Raw genomic sequence first — 21,186 nt, forward strand, 5'->3', positions numbered from 1 at the left:
TGCGCATGATTACAATAGAATCTCATGAAAACGTGCATAACGTGCTAAAGTAGTACAAAAAGAAAAAAAAAAAACGTTCATTATTTAACATAGTTTTGTATGATAATTTCCCATACTTTAGGAATAGTAAGAACGTTGTTGCGGTTTAGGTTTGGTCTGTGTAGTAGGGCTTCAGAACTTTCTTTGTATAAACGTTCATGTTTAAATATAGATCTATGTAAAAGTTTAGCCTTTTCCCAATGGATCCTATGGTTTGGATTTTCAATTCCGTGTTGAGAGAGGCCAGATTTCTGCAGTTTAAGAAGACGAATGTGGTCTTGATGTTCCGAGATGCGTTTCTGAACTGACCTACCTGTCTGTCCAAAGTAAGATAATTTGCATGAGCATGGAATCTCATAAACACCAGGTAACATCAAGGGTGAGAATTTGTCTTTAGGAGAAGGTAATAAGTTGTAAATTTGGTTGATAGGTTTGTAAGTAGTGGCAAAATTGTATTTCTTCATAATTTTAGAAAGACGTTCTGAGATGCCTTTAACGTAAGGTATGGGAATCCTATGCACTTCTTCCTGTCTGGTTAAATGTATGCAGAAGTGACTGATGATTTTTTGAGTTGTTTTGGGATTATATCCATTTAGGATGGCTGTATTTTTGATAACTACTAATTCCTGGTTTAAAGATTCTTCAGAGGAGCAGAATTTGTTTGCTCTGGAAACTAGTGATTTAATAATGCCAGATTTCTGAGATGGATGATGAGCAGAAGAATTGTGAATGTAGTGACCTGAGAATGTAGGCTTGCGAAAGACGGAAGTGGCGATGGAACCGTCTTGTTTTCTTTTGATGTGTAAATCCAAAAAAGGGATACCCTGTGGAGATTCATTTTCTAACGTAAAGTTGATGCGATGATGAAGAAGGTTAATTTTATCTAGAAACAGTTGTAATTCAGGTTCGGGATGATTCCATACTGCAAATACGTCATCGACATATCTTAGCCAAATTTTTGGTTCGGGTTCAAAAGTGAATATTTTTTCCTCAAGGTGTTCTAGAAACAAATTTGCTATGTTTGGTGATAAAGGAGATCCCATTGCTGTTCCTTCCTCTTGCTTGTAAATTTGACCTTTCCAGGTGAAGTAACCTGATGCAATAACAAACTTGAACAATTCAACTATATCAGACGGAAATTTTTGAGTTAGTAATTCTATTGTTTCTTTATGGGGAATGTTAGTGAAGAGGGAGACAATGTCGAAGCTGATTAACAAGTCAGTTTTTGATAGTTGAATGTCTTTAATTTTTGTGTGAAACTCATTAGAATTTTTGATTGAAGAGACTGAGTGGCCTATGTGAGGGCGGAGAAGGTTAGATAAGAATCTTGATAACTTGTACGTTGGACAGCCGATACAGTCTACGACAGGTCTAAGTGGAACATTAGTTTTGTGTAGCTTAGGTAAGCCATAAATTCTAGGAAGTCTTGCATGGTATGTCTTATGTTTTTTGATTGTTTCTTCATCTAAGGAGGAAGTTTCATTAATCATGCTACCTAACTGTATATTATTCCTAATTTTTGTGTAAATACTGTACTGATGATGTCCTAAGATACTTAGGATGAAATATTTACAATTAAATAATTTTCACTGTGGTTTATACATGTGTTTCTTCTAATTATGAACGCACCACAGGTTTCGTTATTTAAAAAAGATATGTATGAAGGTCAGCAATAAAAAGACAAAGACAATGAAAATAGGCAGAATCGTTGAAAATGTTAACTGCGTCATGAATGGAGAACGTGTGGAACAAGTAAAACATTGCAGCTATTTAGGCACAATTTTTAGTGAAGATGGAAATAGACAACAGAATCAACAAAGCTGGTATGGTAGGGAGTCAATTGAATAAATTCATATGGAATAAGAGAAATTAGTTGGAACACTAAATTAGCTGTATACAAGACAGTGTTCAAACCAGTTTTAATTTATGGATCTGAGAGCTGGGTCAGAAGTAAAACACTTGACCAAAGACTAGAGACCGCAGATATGAGAGTCCTGAGAAAGATTAGAGGCATGAACAGATGGCATCAATGGCAATATCATATTAAAAATGAGGATATTAGGAAAAATCTTGACATTGTCAGCATGCTTTAGCAGAGCTAATCTCAGGTGGTATGGTCACTTAAACAGAATGGGCGACGAAAGATTAGCAAAACAAGTGTTCTCTTCCAGATTGGCAGACAAACGACCCAGAGGAAGACCAAGATATGGGTGGATTGATACGGTACAAAGTGCCTTAGATGATAGAAATATAAGATCTGATAATGTTGTAGTCTTGATGAGTAATAGACTGATTTGGAGGAAAATTGTAGATATGAAGTTAGTAATGATGTAAATTTTTCATGTACTATCATATCCTGTGCACCCCTTGAGGGTTCATGGCAGGAATTTGATGATGATGCTTGCCCACTATAGAGTATTGTATCATTATCCACCTACTGTTGAATTTTACCTCTAACCAACTTTTCTAATAGTTTAACAATTACTCCTTATATGTTAATTGATCTGTAATTTGCTACCTTGTACATTTGCATAGTACACGGGCTGACATGCCATCCAGTCCCACTGCTGTATTCATATTTCTTCAACATGCTGAACACCTCCTATTCATCTACCTCAATTTTGACATGCATCTCTGTCATATCAGCAACTGCAAAACCTGGATGATAAACTTTTGCAAAATGATTACTCAGTTACTCAATTATTTCGTTTTCCTTTGTCACCGTCCTTCCATCAGCATTGTTTAAAGTCATCCTACCATATTAATTTTTCCTCATACCAATGCCAAAAACTCCTCTCCCTTATTCTTGTGCATCCATTTCAACATCCCCTTGTACTCACAATTACCCTTGTGTAATCTCATTATCAACCGCACTCTTTATTGGAATTGGAAACTTGTCAAATCGCATTTAGCATTTCATAATAATTTCTGTACACATGCTCATTTATATCATGGGTGGCTAGGAACATGCTTGAATGCACCTCCCTGACTCTCTCCTTAATATCTCTAATTTTTGCACTTCCAAACTCTCACTAAACAATTTCTCCAAACATCTAACTCAAATTGTAGCCTGTAATGCATATATATAAGTCCTTTTGTCCATCAAATTCACTCCATACATCTATAAACTGCACACCATTCCTTTTGCACAATCCTCTCATTGACTCATTAGTAATCATGACCCTCCTTCTCAACTCTGCCCTATCATCCTGTCTTTCAACAACTCTTTCATATCTTTTCTCATTGCATATTTCTTCCCTTTCAAATCATTTGTTCCTGCCATAATAATCATCTCTTTCACTTCTCCCTTTTGCAGACTTACAGCTTCACTAACATCCTTAATCTCCACACCTGAGAAACGTGTTTTTGGCACTTTCTCATTACGTACACTTCTTATCATCAAATCTCCATACAATACCTTATCCTTATTTCCAGTTTCTTGCACTTTCATACTTTTCCCACTCACTTTTTATTTCATTCTCCTGCCTGCCGTACCACACACACAGTAATCATTTCTCCAGTTGCTGTAGCTCTAACTGTTTTGTCATGTAAAGGATGCCACATAAGCATGCTATTTCATTCCTTACTGTCACTTCTTTGCTGTCATTCACTACTTCCACATTTCCCTTTATGTTCATCTTTCCTAACATTGTTAATATTCATTATTTCATTTTCCAGCTTTCTACACTTCTTGCATTTTTTGCACTCGCACACAAAACATTCACAACTAACCCTCTCTTCATAATCACTTTCGTACCATAATCCATTCACTCTTGGCAGCATAGAACATATACTACATCATACAAAACTCCTCATGCTAAATTGGTGAACAAGGAAACCTTGGCCACCATTTCCCTTGTATGCATCAGTGCCATGAATAAAAACTTTCTAAACCATATTCCGTATTAAATTTTACAAACACACACACATACATACTACATTACAGTCTAAAATAAGTAAGATATAATCAAAAATAATTACAAATATTACTAATATGCACTTAAATAAACGACTTGCCTGTAAGACATGCACAACACAGCTTGTAATATGCACTATGCTCATTTATATCTTAGTGATATTACTCGTAAATTAAAGTTATTCTGCTAAAGATAGTTAGTTGCCTTCATAATTTACCAGAATGAATGCTAATCATATGTAACTATGAAAGAAAGGACTATTTTGTTGTTTATTTAATATCTTATTCTTTTATATTCTTCATATTTGACTATATTACCCCTTCCTAAAGCCATGCTGTCTGCTCATAGATTATTATATTTCTATCCATCTTATCTTATAAATATTTAATTAAATGCCTTTTATTTTATTTTCAAGGGGGTCCATTTTATTTTGCATTTTCCAGTTTTTCTCTGTCCTGGTGTTTCAGGTGCTGCTTACCCCTTGAGGGTACATGGCAGGAATTTGATGATGATGATGATTTAAATTTTCCCAGTAAGAATTAGATTTTCCTCATGACCAATAACATTTTAAATATACAGGGTGAGTCAAAACAACGTGAGTGATTAGAAACATTTATTTGCATAGTTGAAATAGGTGGGAAATGAATTTCATCGCCTGGTGTGAGACCACCACCCCACTTATTGGAGGCCGGAAGTGGCCTGCAATAAGTGGAGTGGTGAAAAAAGTTCCATGTTTGGTCTCTAGAACAGTGTTTCCAGACTATGTAAAAATAATTTTTTTTAAAAAAAATTACAAAAAATATATAAATTTGATAAAAATGGGGAAAAAATCCTTAGCCCACCTTACAGTACAAATGTACTATAGCTTTAGTAATAACTTTTTGTGGATGGTAACCACATAAAAATAACTAAATAAATAAAAAAAGTAACTGAAACAGTTTTTGTACCTGATTTATAAAATTCAATGTGCGCATCACGTGTCACACGGCACACATCAAAACAATACGTGACTTCTTGCCACATAAAAACCAACATTTGCCAATCAATCATTTCTAAAGCTGCTCCTTCACATCAACTAAGTTTTGTGGCAAAGGCAACACATAAACTTTGTCCTTTGCATACCCCCAGACCCCCAGAGGAAAAAATTTAGGGCATAAGTTCCAGTGACTGTGCAGGCCAGGCTTTTGGACCTATTTGGGTTATCCAGCTGCCAGGAAGTTGGATGTTCAAAAGGGCATGACTTCGTGATGGATGTGCGGGTGCTCCATCTTGCTGAAAGATGGTAATCTTGCATAATCTGAAACTCTTGGAATTTCTTTTTCAATTACTGCATGTTGCATTTTCCAGTTGCTAATAATTTTTTCCTGAAAATAGGCAGAAATCACTCGCATTATTTTGACTCACTCTGTATATAACAGTTCTAAATAGGTTGTAGACCTGAGTATCACTAGTGGACTGAGGGTTAGATAATCTGATTTCCCTGTCTAGAGGCCACACATGAAACTTTTTCAGTTCTCTATTCAGCAGGGCATTGGTTTCACTCTGCAGTGAAATTCATTTGTCACCTAAAGTAATTCACAAACATCTATACACTGTCACTCTATTATAAAAGTGAGTGAGTAAATTACTAAACCATGCTGTTCCCCCATATAGTATCATGATATTATACACCCATTTCTGATTTTTGTCTTTGACCAACTTCTCCAATATCTTTACCATCACTCCTGAGATACTGATTGCTCTATAATTTATTACCTCTATCTTCGGGCCTCCTTTATGCAGTGGAATTATATTGCCCTCCTTCCACTCTCTTGGAGATTTATCAGTGCTGTGGCTTATGTTAAACAGCATAGTCAGATGTAATACTAATTCCTTTGCACATTCTTCTAATATGCAGGCTGATATTCCATTTAATCTCATGGCATTATTTCACTTTTAGTTGATCCATCTTTGACAGGAACAAATTAGTTCATGTCACACCTGCAATTGCAATATCTTCCCCTGAATGTTGCTTTCCCCACCACTGCCACCACTCTTCAAAGTATCATCAGCACTCATTAAAGTTACCCTTCCTTTTACTTGCTGTACAGCAAAACAACTCTCTGAGATTTCCTTTAACCTGCTCAACTAATTTCCTTTCATAATCTGGTTTTGACTTGCTTACCATTCTGATCCCTTCTTGTCTGTTAGATAATCCTGTTGCTGTTGAGCTACTGTTACCTTTCTCTTTATACATCCTTCACATCATTTTCTTTTTTTGTGCAGCTCCTGCTTAATAATGCTACTCATCTAACTCCTACCTGATTTACCCTCCTAACCTTGGGTATACAGTCTGATTTTTTTTTTTTCCCTTCAGATATCCCTTAACCATCTCCAATGCATTGCTAACATCCTTCCCTTGCAGATTCTTTTGTCATGGTACTATTTAGAGAGTTGTCACTTGTTTCCTCACAGTTTCTCTTTTCTTCCACAAATCTTTCACTGTTCATAACAAGTGTATATTTTCTACACTGAAGAAAATCTCATATTAAATTTCCCTAACAAAGATGCATTGGTTGCCAAAATTTTATTACACATTGGTACAATGCTCACAATCAACTAACAGTAGTACTCTAAACTTTTGCTGAATATCTAAATCTAATGTGAATTATAGTCAATATCACAATTTTCTTTAATAAAATAAGCTTATCTTTTTGCAGCACACTCGTAACAGTGACCAATTAAATCCTAGTAAAATTAAATTATAATGAAATGAATAGTTTTAATGAAAACAAAAAGCATATTTTTATTGTTGCTGACATTCACCACAAAAGAAATTTATATAGTATGGATTCCCATGTGCATGTGAAAAACATTTTGTGCACAAATTTCCAGTATTTCCAATTTCCAGCACAAGTTTCCATACTCAACATGTGCAATGCAATATTTCTCATATTATTATTGTTGTTGTTGTTGTTGTTGTGTGGGATTCAGACTCCATGGGCACTTCCATGGAATCTGATGACTCGTAACAGAGTTCCACGTAGTATTCTGTCAAATTCCTTTGCAAAATCCAGCAAAATCATCATGTAACCATTTCCTTTATCCAACTCTGCTGTTACTCTATTATGAAAGACATTAAATTACTAAGACATGACCAACCCTTCACAAAACCATATTGCTCCTTACAGTATCATATTTTTATCCACCTATTCTTGAATTCTCTTTTTTTTCCAGTTTCCAACCAATTTTTCCAGTACTTTTACCACCACGCCTGAGATACTGATTGGTCTATAATTTGTTACTGCCGTCTTAGAATCTCCCTTATGCTAGGGAATTATTTTGCCCTCTTTCCACTCTCTTGGAACTCTACCAGAGCTCATATTAATGCTGCTCTTTTTGATTCTAACTGTGACCTGTAAAATTGTGAGCAAATGAATTCATTTAAATCCATGTAGCCACAAAAATCACTTGAACTCATGCATGAATTCACTTGAATTCATGCATGAGTTCAAGTGACTCTACTCTTTAGAGAGTAAACACTATGAACAAATATGCATATGCAACTTGCTTATGTCAGAGTCAGTTTGCCTATACACTACAGGCCAAAAGGAACTAATTAGAGTACGTTACATTGGAACTGGTTATAATATTGGAATGGAAACATTGCAAAAATTACTAAATAAACCAAGTGACAAATATGGTTTATTGCATAGTTCATTTTAATAGTACATTCAAAAATTATTGACTGTAAATTAGAAATTCTGAAACCAGAAATTTTGTGGGCACAGCTTACTGGGAATATTGATTCCTGCTGTTATTATTCATACCATAGAGGAGCGAGTGTGGACAAAAGTGAACAATAACAGTTTCTGCATAACATGCACAACTCAGTTCTATCGTAGCTGATTGCTATTTATTATTTTGTGTTTTTTTCTACGCACATGGTGATAAAAACTGTTTCACAAAAAACATTACATTAAAAAATATGGGAAATCAGTCCATTATAAAGAAGAATTATCAAACATATTTAATGTAGCAGTTCATCAATTAACAGATGTGCAGTGCAAAATTGAAAAGAAAATTGAAAACAGCTGTGTAATTTATTAATCAAATATTGTGACACAGAATGCTAATTTAAATTAAAATGTCAACAGTTGTTGTACTGGCTCATCTCACTACAGAAAACAACCAAAAGTGTGCATTCATTAGCACATCTATTACAACTGAAACATTTTTCTCTATTTAGCATTATGCATATATCATGCATATAGAAATATTTTACATCAGCCTTTTTTTCTGTATTAGTATTAATCATTTTTTTATGATTAATATATTATGGCCTTTTCCCTAGTGTAAAGAAAAAATGCGTCCAATGAAGAAGGCATTAAAGCAGCTAGATAATCCTGACCAAACGTTGTCAACTGATGATCAGCTTCGTCAAACCCGTCAGTGTTTACTCAAAATTGGCAATCATATAAATGAATGTTTGAAAGCATATTCTGATCAAGAAAAAGTGAAAGAATGGAGAAAGTAAGCTGTACTTAGTTTTGCTTTTACTATAATCATTTCATTCTTTTGATTGACTGGCAATATAATTTTTTTTTTTTTTTCAATTTCAGATCTAGTTAATCCTTCTACCTCATTCCCTCCCCACATCTCCCTCTTTCTCTCTGTTAGTAATATCATTAATATGCTAACACATTTACCTTGATAATATTAATATTTTCTGGGGATTTCTGATTTTAAAAAAAAGTTTATCATCATCATCATCAAATTCCTGCCATGTACCCTCAAAGGGTGTACAGGATATGATAGTACTATATGAAATATTTACATCATTACTCACTTCCTATCTACAATTTTCCTCCAAATCAGTCTGTTACTTGTCAAGACTCCAACATTATCTGATCTTATATTTCTATCGTCTAAGGCGCTTTGTACATTATCAATCCACCTATATCTTCGTCTTCCTCTGGGTTGTGTATAATCAATATGTGCCTTTTGCAACTTTGTCCATTTCCAGGAATCCACTCAGCTGAGTTTGTTCATCTGCTATAAATTGAAACCAGAGAGTATAGAGGATATGCAGAAATATTACGGGTTCTTGATTATTTATCTGGGGAGCTTAACGGTCAAAGCTGTATAAGTGAGAGGAGACCTCCACATAGCCTTTAAAGGAATGCGGAGAACTGACCAGGGCTTCTGACCTAATGTCCAATCCTCACCTTCTTGTGGGTGCACCTTGTTGGGTATCTAACTGGATACTGAACGAACGAGGATGGGCTGGCAATTTGGGATTTAGTCGACCAAATTGTATTCTTATTGGCTTAAACCAATATAGAAAATGATGGTACAACATAACAAAATTTTGTGCCGACTGGGGCGTCGCCCAGTTAAACAAGGCTCCCGTTGTTTTCACCAGGGAACCAGGACAAACAGCGAAAAGTCAGCTACTGGAACAAACTGAAGGCACACCCCAACTCAACATCACCAGAGTTAAAGATCGGTACTATCAACAACAGAAGCCTGAATGGCAAAGAAATGGAGCTAGCTGAGGAATTAGATAGGTACCAGATCGACATAATAGGGGTGACTGAAACAAAAAAGACAAAAACTGGTGAGATCTTTCTGAACAATAAATACAAAATGTTATATTCAGGAAATGATAATCAAGGAAAAGAAGGAGTAGCCATAGTATTCAACACAAAATACGAGGCTAATCTTCTTGAATGGCAAGCTGTCTCAAGTAGAGTGACGTGGGCAAATATCAGAATAGGGAATTGGACAATTGGACTTATTGTGCCTATGAAGGTTCTACTAAGGTAGAAGTGGAGGAATTTTTTGATGACTTTAGAAAAAGCAACTGACACAATGAAAAAGGAAAAGTTGGTCCTTGTTGGGGATCTAAATAACAGAGTAGGAAATGATTGTCAGACGTACAAAAATATTTTGGGAAAATTTGGAGAAAAGAGCAAAGCCAATAATAATGGCAAATACCTGTTGGATTTCTGCTCAGAACATGGACTGGTTATTACTAACACCATGTTCCAACATAAAAATGTGCACAAATTCACATGGAGAGAAGAGGCAAGGAATAAGAAAAGTCTCATTGACTATGTTATTGTTGATAGTGATGTTTTCTCCCTGGTGCAGGACACCAGAGTGTACAGAGAATTTGAAATTGGAAGCGATCACTATTTAGTCTTGACTAGGATAAAATTGAATTTAAAATCGAAAAGAAAAACATGTAAGAAAGTTTTAAAGCGAATAAAAGTTGAGCAGCTCTCAGATGTGAATTGTAGACTAAAATACACAAAGATTATTGAAAAAAAAGTGAAAGAGTTTGAGAACAGGAACCAAACCTTGGAGATTCAGTGGCAAGCCTTGAAGAAAACCTGTGATTGATTCAGCCAGAGAGGCATGTGGTGAGGTTGTCTGGAAGGATAGAAAAATCAGAACTCCATGGTGGACACAGGAAGTTAAAGAGGCAGTGAAGGAAAAGAAGAAAGCATATCAATAGTTCCTGGCAAATAAGTCAGCTTTCGCTCTTAGAGAATACAGAGACAAACGTAAGAAAGCGAAACACTGTGTAAAACTAACTAAACAAAAGTCATGGGAGGACTTTGGCAAGAATATAGAAAATAAATATCAAGAAGGTGGCAAAATATTCTGGAGGTTGTTGAAGAAGCTTAGAAATGGAGGAAAGAGTACTGTAAAAGGAGTTAGAGGTAATAAAGGTGACATGAAAACAGGAGAAAAAGATATCCTTGAAGTATGGAGTAATTACTTTGAAAAACTGCTAAATGAAACAAACAGCGATGATAGCACAGTGGTAAAAAACACTGACCAGGCATGCAGTCAGGAATACATATCCATACTTGAAGTAGAAAAAGCCATCAAAGGCTTGAAATGTGGAAAGGCAGCAGGAGTAGATGACATTTGACCAGAAATGCTGAAGTATAGTGGTATAAAAGTCTTACAGTGGCTGCACTGCATAGTTTCAGAAAGCCTGGACAGAGGGACGAATTCCCGATGATTGGAGTAGAGCTCTCATTGTACCCATATATAAAAAGGTAAATAAAACTGAATGTGAGAATTACAGAGGTATTTCCCTACTGAGTGTTCCTGGTAAGATATATGCAAGTATACTTGAAAAACTGTTGAGAAGAATTGTGGAAGAAAAGCTTGGTGAAGAACAAGCTGGATTCAGGTCAAAAAGAGGGTGTCAGGATCATATCTTCACTTTATGACAAATAGTTGAGAAAGCATTGAAATATAACAGAGATCTGTATTTAAGTTTTGTCGATCTGGAAAAGGCATATGACAAGGTGGGAAGAGAGAGCATATAATGCTCCATTGACACCATATAACACTACAGTTATATGGTGTCGATGGGGCATTATATCAAGCAATACTTAGTCTGTATTTGAGTTGTAAGTCGGCAGTTAGAATTGAAGGATGTGCAGGAAGATAGTTTAATGTTAAATCTGGTGTGAGACAAGGATGTACAATATCCCCTCTGCTATTCATTATCTATATGGATCACATTATGAAGGAAAGTGGTATTAAACCTGATATCAGAATTGGAGATGTTAATGTCAGCTCTTTGCTTTATGTGGACGATGTTATACTTCTAAATAAATCCGCTACAAGTTTGCAAGATTCCCTGACTAAATTGAATAACTGTTGTGATAGATTTGGTATGAAGGTCAGCATTAAAAAGACAAAGACAATGAAAATAGGTAGAATTGTTGAAAATATCAACTGTGTTTTGAATGGGGAACTTGTGGAACAAATAAAACATTTCAGCTACTTAGGCACGATTTTTACTGAAGATGGTAAATTAAATATGGAAATAGACAACAGAATCAACAAAGCTGGTATGGTTGGAAATTAACTGAATAAATTCATATGGAATAAGAGAGAAATTAGTCATAACACTAAATTAGCTGTATACAAGACAGTGTTCAAACCAGTTTTAAATTATGGATCTGAGAGCTGTGTCAGAAGTAAAACACTTGACCAAAGACTAGAGATCGCAGATATGGGAGTCCTGAGAAAGATTAGAGGCGTGAACAGATGGCATCAATGGCAATATCATATTAAAAAAGAGGATATTAGGAAAGAACTTGACATTGTCAGCATCCAGGAATGCGTTAGCAGATCTAATCTCATGTGGTATGGTCACTTTAACAAAATGGGCGAGGAAAGATTAGCAAAACAAGTGTTCTCTGCCAGGTTGGCAGGAAAACGACCCAGTGGAAGACCAAGATAGGTGGATTGATACGGTACAAAGTGCCTTAGACAACAGAAATATAAGATCTGATAATATTGGAGTCTTGACAAGTAACAGACTGTTTTGGAGGAAAATTGTAGATAGGAAGTTAGTAATGATGTAAATTTTTCATGTAGTACTATCATATCCTGTACACCCCTTGAGGGTATATGTCAGGAATTTGAAGATGGTGATGATTATTTATCTGTAAATTGTTGGATACTCAATTCAGTATAATATATTTTTGACCTTCATATTACGGTCATCATCTGGAGTACACACACACACACACACACACACAAGCAACATTACATTTCTAACAGTAAGCCAAAGTGATTTAATCAGTCATTATTCTACTGGCCTGACCTGTAGCGAAAAGAAGAAAAAAAACTACCTCAAAATTATATTCTATTTATAACATTGTCAGAGAACAAATTCATATAGATAGTTTTAATACAACAAAGTAGTGGCCTTATCCATAATTTAACAAGGGTGTTGTTGAACCATTTAGGAAGAAAAGAGAGCATATTTTATTAGCCTGTAGTCTTTTCATAACAGCTCATTATTTTGTTTTATTTTTTTACACTAATAACAGTAATCTACTGATTTAATCATTTAAAACAGAATTATACCAACAATTTCATGGATGCTTTGCAGTCTGCAGTTTTTATGTAAATTTTATTGGATTATTGCATCTGTTATACTGCTCATGATAACAGCAATATTTAAAGATAACATATCTCTATAATTAATAAACTAAACCAGTTCTAAATTCTATTCTAATTAATATGTTTCTAGTATGGAAATTGAAAATAACTTGATTCACCTCAGAAATAAGTATCATCAATTTAATATGATTCTGCCATTGGTTCACCAGTTAATTTTATTTTTTTATTTTTTTTCTCCTGCATGTGGTCTTGTTAATAAAGAATTTTATAATAAGACAAAAGTAAAAAAAAAAAAAATAAATATTTTACATAACAATAACTGAGGAATTTTCAGGGACAAAGATGGCATCATTAATAAATTAATCTGAATAAGAACTTAGAATATCAAGTAAGAATTCAAATATTTTGACTATGTGCCTTCTGGGCACAATTAAAGGTAGCTGTTCTGACTTGTTTGTAAATATTTTGCATCCATACTTGTTTAGGTTAGTAGTGTTATGGGTTGATTCCAAGAATAATCTATCACATTTTTTTAAGTGGAGTCTTTTTAGGGTAACAGTTTTTCTCCTTCTAACTGCATGTAGGATAACAAGCACATGGTCTGCTAATCCACTTTCTCCATATTAATTCATAACTATATAATTCTGGTATTCTTCTCCCTGTTTTCTGCACATCTGCTAGAGGATTTCAGGGCAGAGTCTTTCATATTTATATTTGCTGCAATGGAGTGAAATGGCTTTCTTCTACGTATTCAATGGCAGGTGTCTGTGGTCAGCATGTCCTGAGTGGCTGTAGTGATGGAAACAGATAAGTCCTTATGTTCAGCAATTCTGATGTTAGCTGTCATGCCTGTTTGGCCATAGTTTTGCAGTTTACAACTGCGAGGTACCTGATAAACATTTGGCAGGTCTAGGGACTGTGGGTGGTCTTTGATGATAAGCCCTCATCACCAGACAACTCTAATTATCTAGACATTAATTGGGTAACAGTGAAATCTCTTGAACTTGAAATCAACGAGTATTAGACCTGATTATAGTGTCAGAGGAGGTTTCAGTAAAAGATGCAACTGTTCTGCCTCCAGTGTATTAATTGTATGGGTATTCCATTTAGAAAATGTTACATGCTGAACTTCAAAACAGGAAAATGACTAATTGAGGAGACTACTCAATTAGTCATTTTTAATATAGCCAGGTTTAATATCACAGTATTGGTTGCTAGGTGGGAAGAATTTTGGCAGTGTATGGGAGGTATTTAAAAATTGCATTCTGATATTGCAGTGATGCAATATCAGAATGTGTCAGAATTTGGAAGTGAAATGGATGTGCAATTGCATTCAACAAAAGATTTTTAAGGAAAGATTATGTAAAAAGTATACTGTGTGCATAAGGATGATGTCGGTTATGAAAATTATAACGATCAGGCTGGAATAATTATAATTATCATTCGGAAAGTTAAGTGTGGGTGTGATAAGAAACTAGCTCTGCAAGCTAAAGACTACCCAAAAGAATTCTATTGTTATTATTATTATTATTATTCGTGACACCTCCAAGGAGTCGCTGTGGGAGGACACCTATTGTACAACTCTCCATCTCCACAACTGCATCAATCATCTACATCAGCACCATCTACTGTCCACCACCACCACAGCTTGTATTTTTTTGTCTGTAAATTGCGTGTGTTCTGAAGGACCAATTTGTTTGTATGTGGGATGAAAAACCCAAGTTTCCAGGAGGAAAAAAAAACCTGCTACCTCCGTATGAGATTGGCAAGTAAAAGTAAGAATGAATGTGAAAGAACTCTTGGAAGTGAAGATGTATGCAGGTAGCAGATACAGAAGATTGTTCAACTAATGAGTGCCCATTCTGCTAAAAGCTATTAACCTATATGAAACATAGAGCTCAAAGCCACCTCTGTGCTGGAGGAAGAGGTACTAGAGCTGTTGCATAAACTGCATATAAATCCAGCAGTAGGAACTGATTGGTTATCAGCATGGATGCTAAAAGAAAGTTCAGCTGAACTGGCTGTTCCTTTAACCTCATTGTATAATTTGAGTCTTAGCAGAGAGAAGATCCCACAGGAGTGAAAAGAATGTATGATAATCCCATTGCACAAGGCTGATGCAAAGACTAATGTGTCTAACTATTGACCTATCAGTATCTCAGGTGGTGAAATTCTGTTTGGAAGAATTGTTAAGAGATCTCATATGAAAATGGGTTTACAGAGAATCAATATTTTGCAATCAACAGCATGGGTTTACTAAGGGATGGTCATGTTTGAGTAAATTACTCATGTTTTATAATAATATCTCTGTTGAGTTAGACATAGGAAATTGGTACACTATGATATGTTTAGACTTAATTAGAAGAAACACACGTATAAACCACAGTGAAAATTATTTAATTGTAAATATTTCATCCTAAGTATCTTAGGACATCATCAGTACAGTATTTAAACAAAATTAGGAATAACATACAGTTAGGGTGCATGATTATAATAGAATCTCATGAAAACGTGCATAATGTGCTAAAGTAGTAAAAAAAAAAATGTTAATTATTTAACACAATTTTGTATGATAATTTCCTATGCTTTAGGAATAGTAAGAACGTCATTGCGGTTTAGGTTTGGTCTGTGTAGTAGGGCTTCAGAACTTTCTTTGTATAAACGTTCATGTTTAAATAAAGATCTGTGTAAAAGTTTAGCCTTTTCCCAATGGATCCTATGGTTTGGATTTTCAATTCCGTGTTGAGAGAGGCCAGATTTCTGCGGTTTAAGAAGACGAATGTGGTCTTGATGTTCCGAGATGTGTTTCTGAACAGACCTACCTGTCTGTCCAAAGTAAGATAATTTGCATGAGCATGGAATCTCATAAACACCAGGTAACATCAAGGGTGAGAATTTGTCCTTAGGAGAAGGTAATAAGTTGTAAATTTGGTTGATAGGTTTGTAAGTAGTGGCAAAATTGTATTTCTTCATAATTTTAGAAAGACGTTCTGAGATGCCTTTAACGTAAGGTATGGGAATCCTATGCACTTCTTCCTGTCTGGTTTGATGTATGCAGAAGTGACTGATGATTTTTTGAATTGTTTTGGGATTATATCCATTTTAGGATGGCTGTATTTTTGATCACTTCTAATTCCTGGTTTAAAGATTCTTCAGAGGAGCAGAATTTGTGTGCTCTGGAAACTAGTGATTTAATAATGCCAGATTTCTGAGATGGATGATGAGCAGAAGAATTGTGAATGTAGCGACCTGAGAAAGACGGACGTGGCGATGGAACCGTCTTCTTTTCTTTTGATGTGTAAATCCAAAAAAGAGATACCCTGTGGAGATTCTTTTTCTAACGTAAAGTTGATGCGATGATGAAGACAAAACCAAAACCTAAAACCTAAAACACAGACCAAACCTAAACCGCAATGATGTTCTTACTATTCCTAAAGTATGGGAAATTATCATACAAAATTGTGTTAAATAATTAACTTTTTTTTTTTTTTTTTTTTTTTTTTTTTTACTACTTTAGCACGTTTTCATGAGATTCTATTGTAATCATGCGCCCTAACTGTATGTTATTCCTAATTTTGTTTAAATACTGTACTGATGATGTCCTAAGATACTTAGGATGAAATATTTACAATTAAATAATTTTCACTGTGGTTTATACATGTGTTTCTTCTAATTATGAATGCACCACAGGTTTCGTTATTTTAAAAAAAAAAAAAAAAAAAATGTTTAGACTTTGCTAAACTTAGGACAGAATTCAGCTTGGAAGTTTGTTGGATAAGTTGGAAGATATGACACTGGATTATAAACTACTGGTTTGGATAAGAAGAAGGCTTTGAATATTTGTTATCTGAGAAGATTTGATATCTGCTAACGGATATCAAAAGGTGGCATATAGGAGAATGTGAATCTTCAAGATTTTAGGTGACTACTGGTGCACCTAAAATCATTGGACCGTTGTTATTCAATCATTTACATAAATGACATTGAGAATGATTTAACAGGAAATATCCAGCTATTGGCTGATGATGCAAAGATAGGTAGGGTGATCAGGAATGCAACTGATATGTAGTACTTGTAGAATGATTTGAATAAGCTGAAATTGTGAGCATGCAAAAATAGCTGTCAGTTCAATGTTAGTAAATGTAAAGTTATGTATTTATCCAATGCCAGAAGAAACTGACCAGGCTAGGGATCTCAGAGTTTTAGTAGTTAGGAAGTCGAAGTTCAGGGGCCATATAGCAAAGATTGTGAATACAACTGAGAAGATAGAAGAGAGACAACAGGAAGAGGGATGGTATAAAAGATGGAATTTTTCATTTTATGGAGTGAGGGGAGAGGATGAGAGGTTATTCATGGAAGTTGAGAATGCATACAATCAAGATGGGAGTGAGCTAGATTTTTTTCATAGTGCAATGCTTGGCTGGAATAGTTCGTCTGTAGAGGCTGTGAGTGCAAGCAGTATGAACGAATTCAAAAGAAAGTATGACACGGTGTGAGTATGAAATTATTATTATATGTGGCCTCCTTCAATGCATCCCTGACTTCCTGAAAGTCTCTTGTAATACTACTACTAATAATAAAATATGACAGTTTACACTGGCAGCGTATCCCGTATGCTCCATTTACTAGTAATGGGTAAACTTTATCATCTTTTAGGGAATAAATAAGAATCCGCATGTAGAGGTTTAAGTACTGTGAAGACATCCTGTTGGAGGCTTAATGGATTGTATACAGCACTCAGAAAGGATTAAAACAGAATTTAATACTTCCTGTATTTCAGGGGTGTTCATCCCGTCGATTGATCAGTCGATCGTGGAGTGATTTTTGGTCGATTTTGCGTATTCCTCCTTACTTACAAATTTAATTAAAACTGAAAACATAATATTTTATTTATCATTATTTTGTATTATTTTTAATTCGCTTTAAGTGTATTGCTATTGTTTATTTATTTTTCATTAAAATTGTCAAATCGGTAATTTTCTTATCAGTCCGGGTAAATGAATTAATTTGGATCAGTGGAAGTCAAACAGCAAGCCGAGTGAATACGATTATAAGCAAAGTGTAAAAACTCGATTGTAGCTTAATTATTAAATATTCCAAAGCACATTACATTGATTTTTTACTTAGGTTAAGTCCCATGTGAATATTGTAAAAAAAATAAACTTTGTTTGTCTTGGTATAGTTTGTATTAGATGTTTTTGTAAATAACTCTTTTGAAGCTAACTGTATATACTGCTTTAATAAGAATATGTTAGAGTATTAAAAACAAAGGCAATGTTTTTGTTGCTGAAGCTGTACATGACGGCATTAGAAAGATTGTTATTGAAACTTGTATGTATGAGAAAGGCTTGCAGGCTCTAAGTGTAAACATCTCCGAAGTCAGTCAGAAAGAGTTCAAACTACTTTCTGATAGCCGGCAACTTACAATCAAAAGAAAGCGGAGGAGAACAAAAGGCGTGCCGAACTTGAAACTTAAGATGAAAGACTCATACCGATTCTTTGGGGGTTTCCAAACTTCATGCAAGGTCTCAGAGGAGGCCTAATAAAAAGGGATTGAAGCAAGCAGAAGGGGTCCAGAATTGCTGTCAGAAAGGAGGCCGCCCAGTCCAGAGTCTCCGTCAGAGAGACTGCCCGGATCCATGTTGCTTGAGAGAGGAGTTTCCTGCTTCTAGGTTCGAGATGTCACTAGAAAGAGAGAGAGAGAGAGACTACTTCTAGGCCGCAGACAAGGTTTCAAATTGCCGAAAGGGAGAGTTCCAATTGCCGGAGAAAAGTTTCCAGGCCAGGTTAATGTCAGACATTCATCAGTGTGTTGCGTTTTCATTACAGTTTGATGAATCAAACGACTTCACTGATATTGCTCAGTTAATGGTATTTATTCGCATGGTATGTCAAGATTATTCAAGTAAAGAAGAATTTTTGAAAAGTATACCATTATTAGGAAGGACTAGGAGAGAAGACATTTTTTGGGCATTTGATGAATTTGTGAAACAACACAACACAAACTTCCGCTTTTTAAACTTGTGTCTATTACTACTGATGGTGCTCCTGTGATGATAGGTAATAAATCGGGCTTCATTTCATTTTGTAAAAACGATGACAAATATCCAGATTTTTTAATATCACTGTATTATTCACCAACAAGTACTGAGTAGTAAAAGATTAAACACAAAAGATGTTTTGGATATTACATTTAAAATTGTAAATTCTGTTTGAGGAAAAGCCCTGCAATGGTGGTTATTTAAATTACAGGCAGGTGATGATAGGGAACTTCTGTTGTACAATAATGTTCGCTGGCTCAGCAAAAGTCAATTTTTAGAAAGATTTCTTGTATTAATTAACGATATAAAAATTTTTCTTGATGAAAAAGGAGATATTTATCCACAATTGAGTGACAAAAGATGGTTGTTACACTTATCATTTTTAGTAGATTTCTGTACAAAATTAAGCAGTTTAAATTTAGAGTTACAAGGTAGAAAAAAAATAAATTTAATTGGCATGTTAAGTTCAATAAAAACTTTCGAACAATACTTACTTTTATTAAAGAAAAATATAAATGAGTGCGAATTTAGACATCTCCCATATTTATTAAAATTTTTTGAACAAAATCAAGAAATGCTTCGCTATGATTTAAAAGAATTTATTCGTGAAATAGAATTAGTTGAAGAAGAAATAAATTCAAGATTTAAAGATTTTAATAAAACTGAAATGATTGTATCTTTTATCAGTAATCCATTTCAAGAAAACTTGAACATCACAGAAATTTCAAATAAAATTAGTGGGCTGTTTGATATAAACCAAGCTGAAGTAGAACTTGAGATAATAAACATTCAGAATAGTTGACATTTAAAATCAATAAACAATGAAGTCATTTGGAAGTATGCACATGAAAAATTCCCAGTATTAACTGATATTGCACGAAAAATTCTATCGTGTTTCGGATCGACGTACTTGTCAGAATCCGCTTTTTCAAATATAACCATCATAAAAAATCAATTAAGAAACCAAATTACAAATGATTATTTGGATGATTGTCTGCGATTGGCCACTTCTTCATATCAACTTGACTATGAAAATATTGTGAGGTCCAAACAATGCCAAATTTCACATTAACTTTTTTTCTTTCTTTTTTTTTAATCAACCAGCATTTCCTGTAACTTGTGAGTTTGTAATCAATGTGTTGTTTTTTCTAACTTTGATTTTCCAAAATAGAGAAATAAATATTTTATTCCAATATTTTTTTTTTTGTATTAAAATAATTAAAAGTGATAAATAAATTTTTAAATACACAAATACAGTTTTTAGTTGTTGATTCTCGTAGACAGGCTTATACGTTGGTTATGCATTATTAAAACACTTAAGGAATTGAACAACGTAGTTAAGGATATAAATTAAATTAAACTTTAATAAATATTTTCCGATATTTTGGCAATGTCACGTTGCCATCTTCTAAAGGAACTTACAAAAAAAGTTACGTGCACATAGGCACTACAACACAGAAACTGGGAATGAAGAGATGAAGCTATTGTTCTCCTAACAGTCCAGATGGTGCCCTCTAGCAGGCTAAGTAGGTGTTCTTGGCCGTTGGGCTGAAGGTCTGCTGATGTAGGCCTCCCAAATTTGGGGCAGTCGCATACAACCAAATTTGTTGAGGTTTGGAGAATTTCTTAGGGCTGAGGCTGATTCCATAAAGAGTCTTTCAAATTTGTATTTGCTACGATGTATCACTGTAGCTTTCTTCCACCGTATTCTGTGGCGTGTATCCAGACCATGGTCCGCAAGTCCAGAATGACTGTATTTGTGAAAACGGTATTTGTGTAGTCCTTGTGTTCCGAAATTCTGATATTTGCTGTCCTGCCTGTTTAGCCAAAGTAAGACAGTTTACAACTGCAAGGGACCTAGTAAACACCAGGTAGGTCTAGGGGAAGTGGTTGGTCTTTAGTGGAGCAGATAAGGGATGCCAGTTTTCTGTAAGGTTTGTAACAGGAGGTCAGGTCACGTTTTTTTAAGATTTTGGTAATCTTTTCTGAGGTGCCTCGGATGTAGGGAATGGTGATGGATTTAGAGTAATCCTTGCTGTGGAGGGGGGGAGGGGATCTGTGGTTTGTAGGTTCTAATATTTTTTGGATTTTTTTGGGGAGGTAGCCATTGGCTGAGAAAGTGTTGAGGATGTGATTTAGTTCAGTGTTTAGAGCCAAGTCGTTTAAACAGATTAGTTTAGCCCTGTTGTATAATGTTTTCACTACTCCATATTGTTGTGAGGGGGGGATGGTGGGATTGTTGGTGAATGTATCTGCCTGTATGG

The 21,186-nt window shown here is 34.9% G+C and overlaps 1 protein-coding gene across 2 annotated transcripts in view; it reads left to right on the forward strand.

The window, feature by feature from the left end:
• The window catches only part of Chd1 (chromodomain-helicase-DNA-binding protein 1), a 557,090-nt gene that overhangs the window by 457,894 nt on the left and 78,010 nt on the right, over positions 1–21,186 (forward strand). For both annotated transcript variants that reach the window (XM_090402402.1, XM_090402403.1), the window contains exon 33: positions 8,290–8,468. In XM_090402402.1, the coding sequence (XP_090258528.1) occupies positions 8,290–8,468 (179 nt within the window). The remainder of the gene's footprint in view (positions 1–8,289; positions 8,469–21,186) is intronic.

Source organism: Typopeltis vanoorti, chromosome 13 (assembly GCF_054136105.1).
Source record: "Typopeltis vanoorti isolate ZY-2024b chromosome 13, IOZ_Tvanoo_1.0, whole genome shotgun sequence".
In the NCBI taxonomy this organism is placed as follows: Eukaryota; Metazoa; Arthropoda; class Arachnida; order Uropygi; family Thelyphonidae; genus Typopeltis; species Typopeltis vanoorti.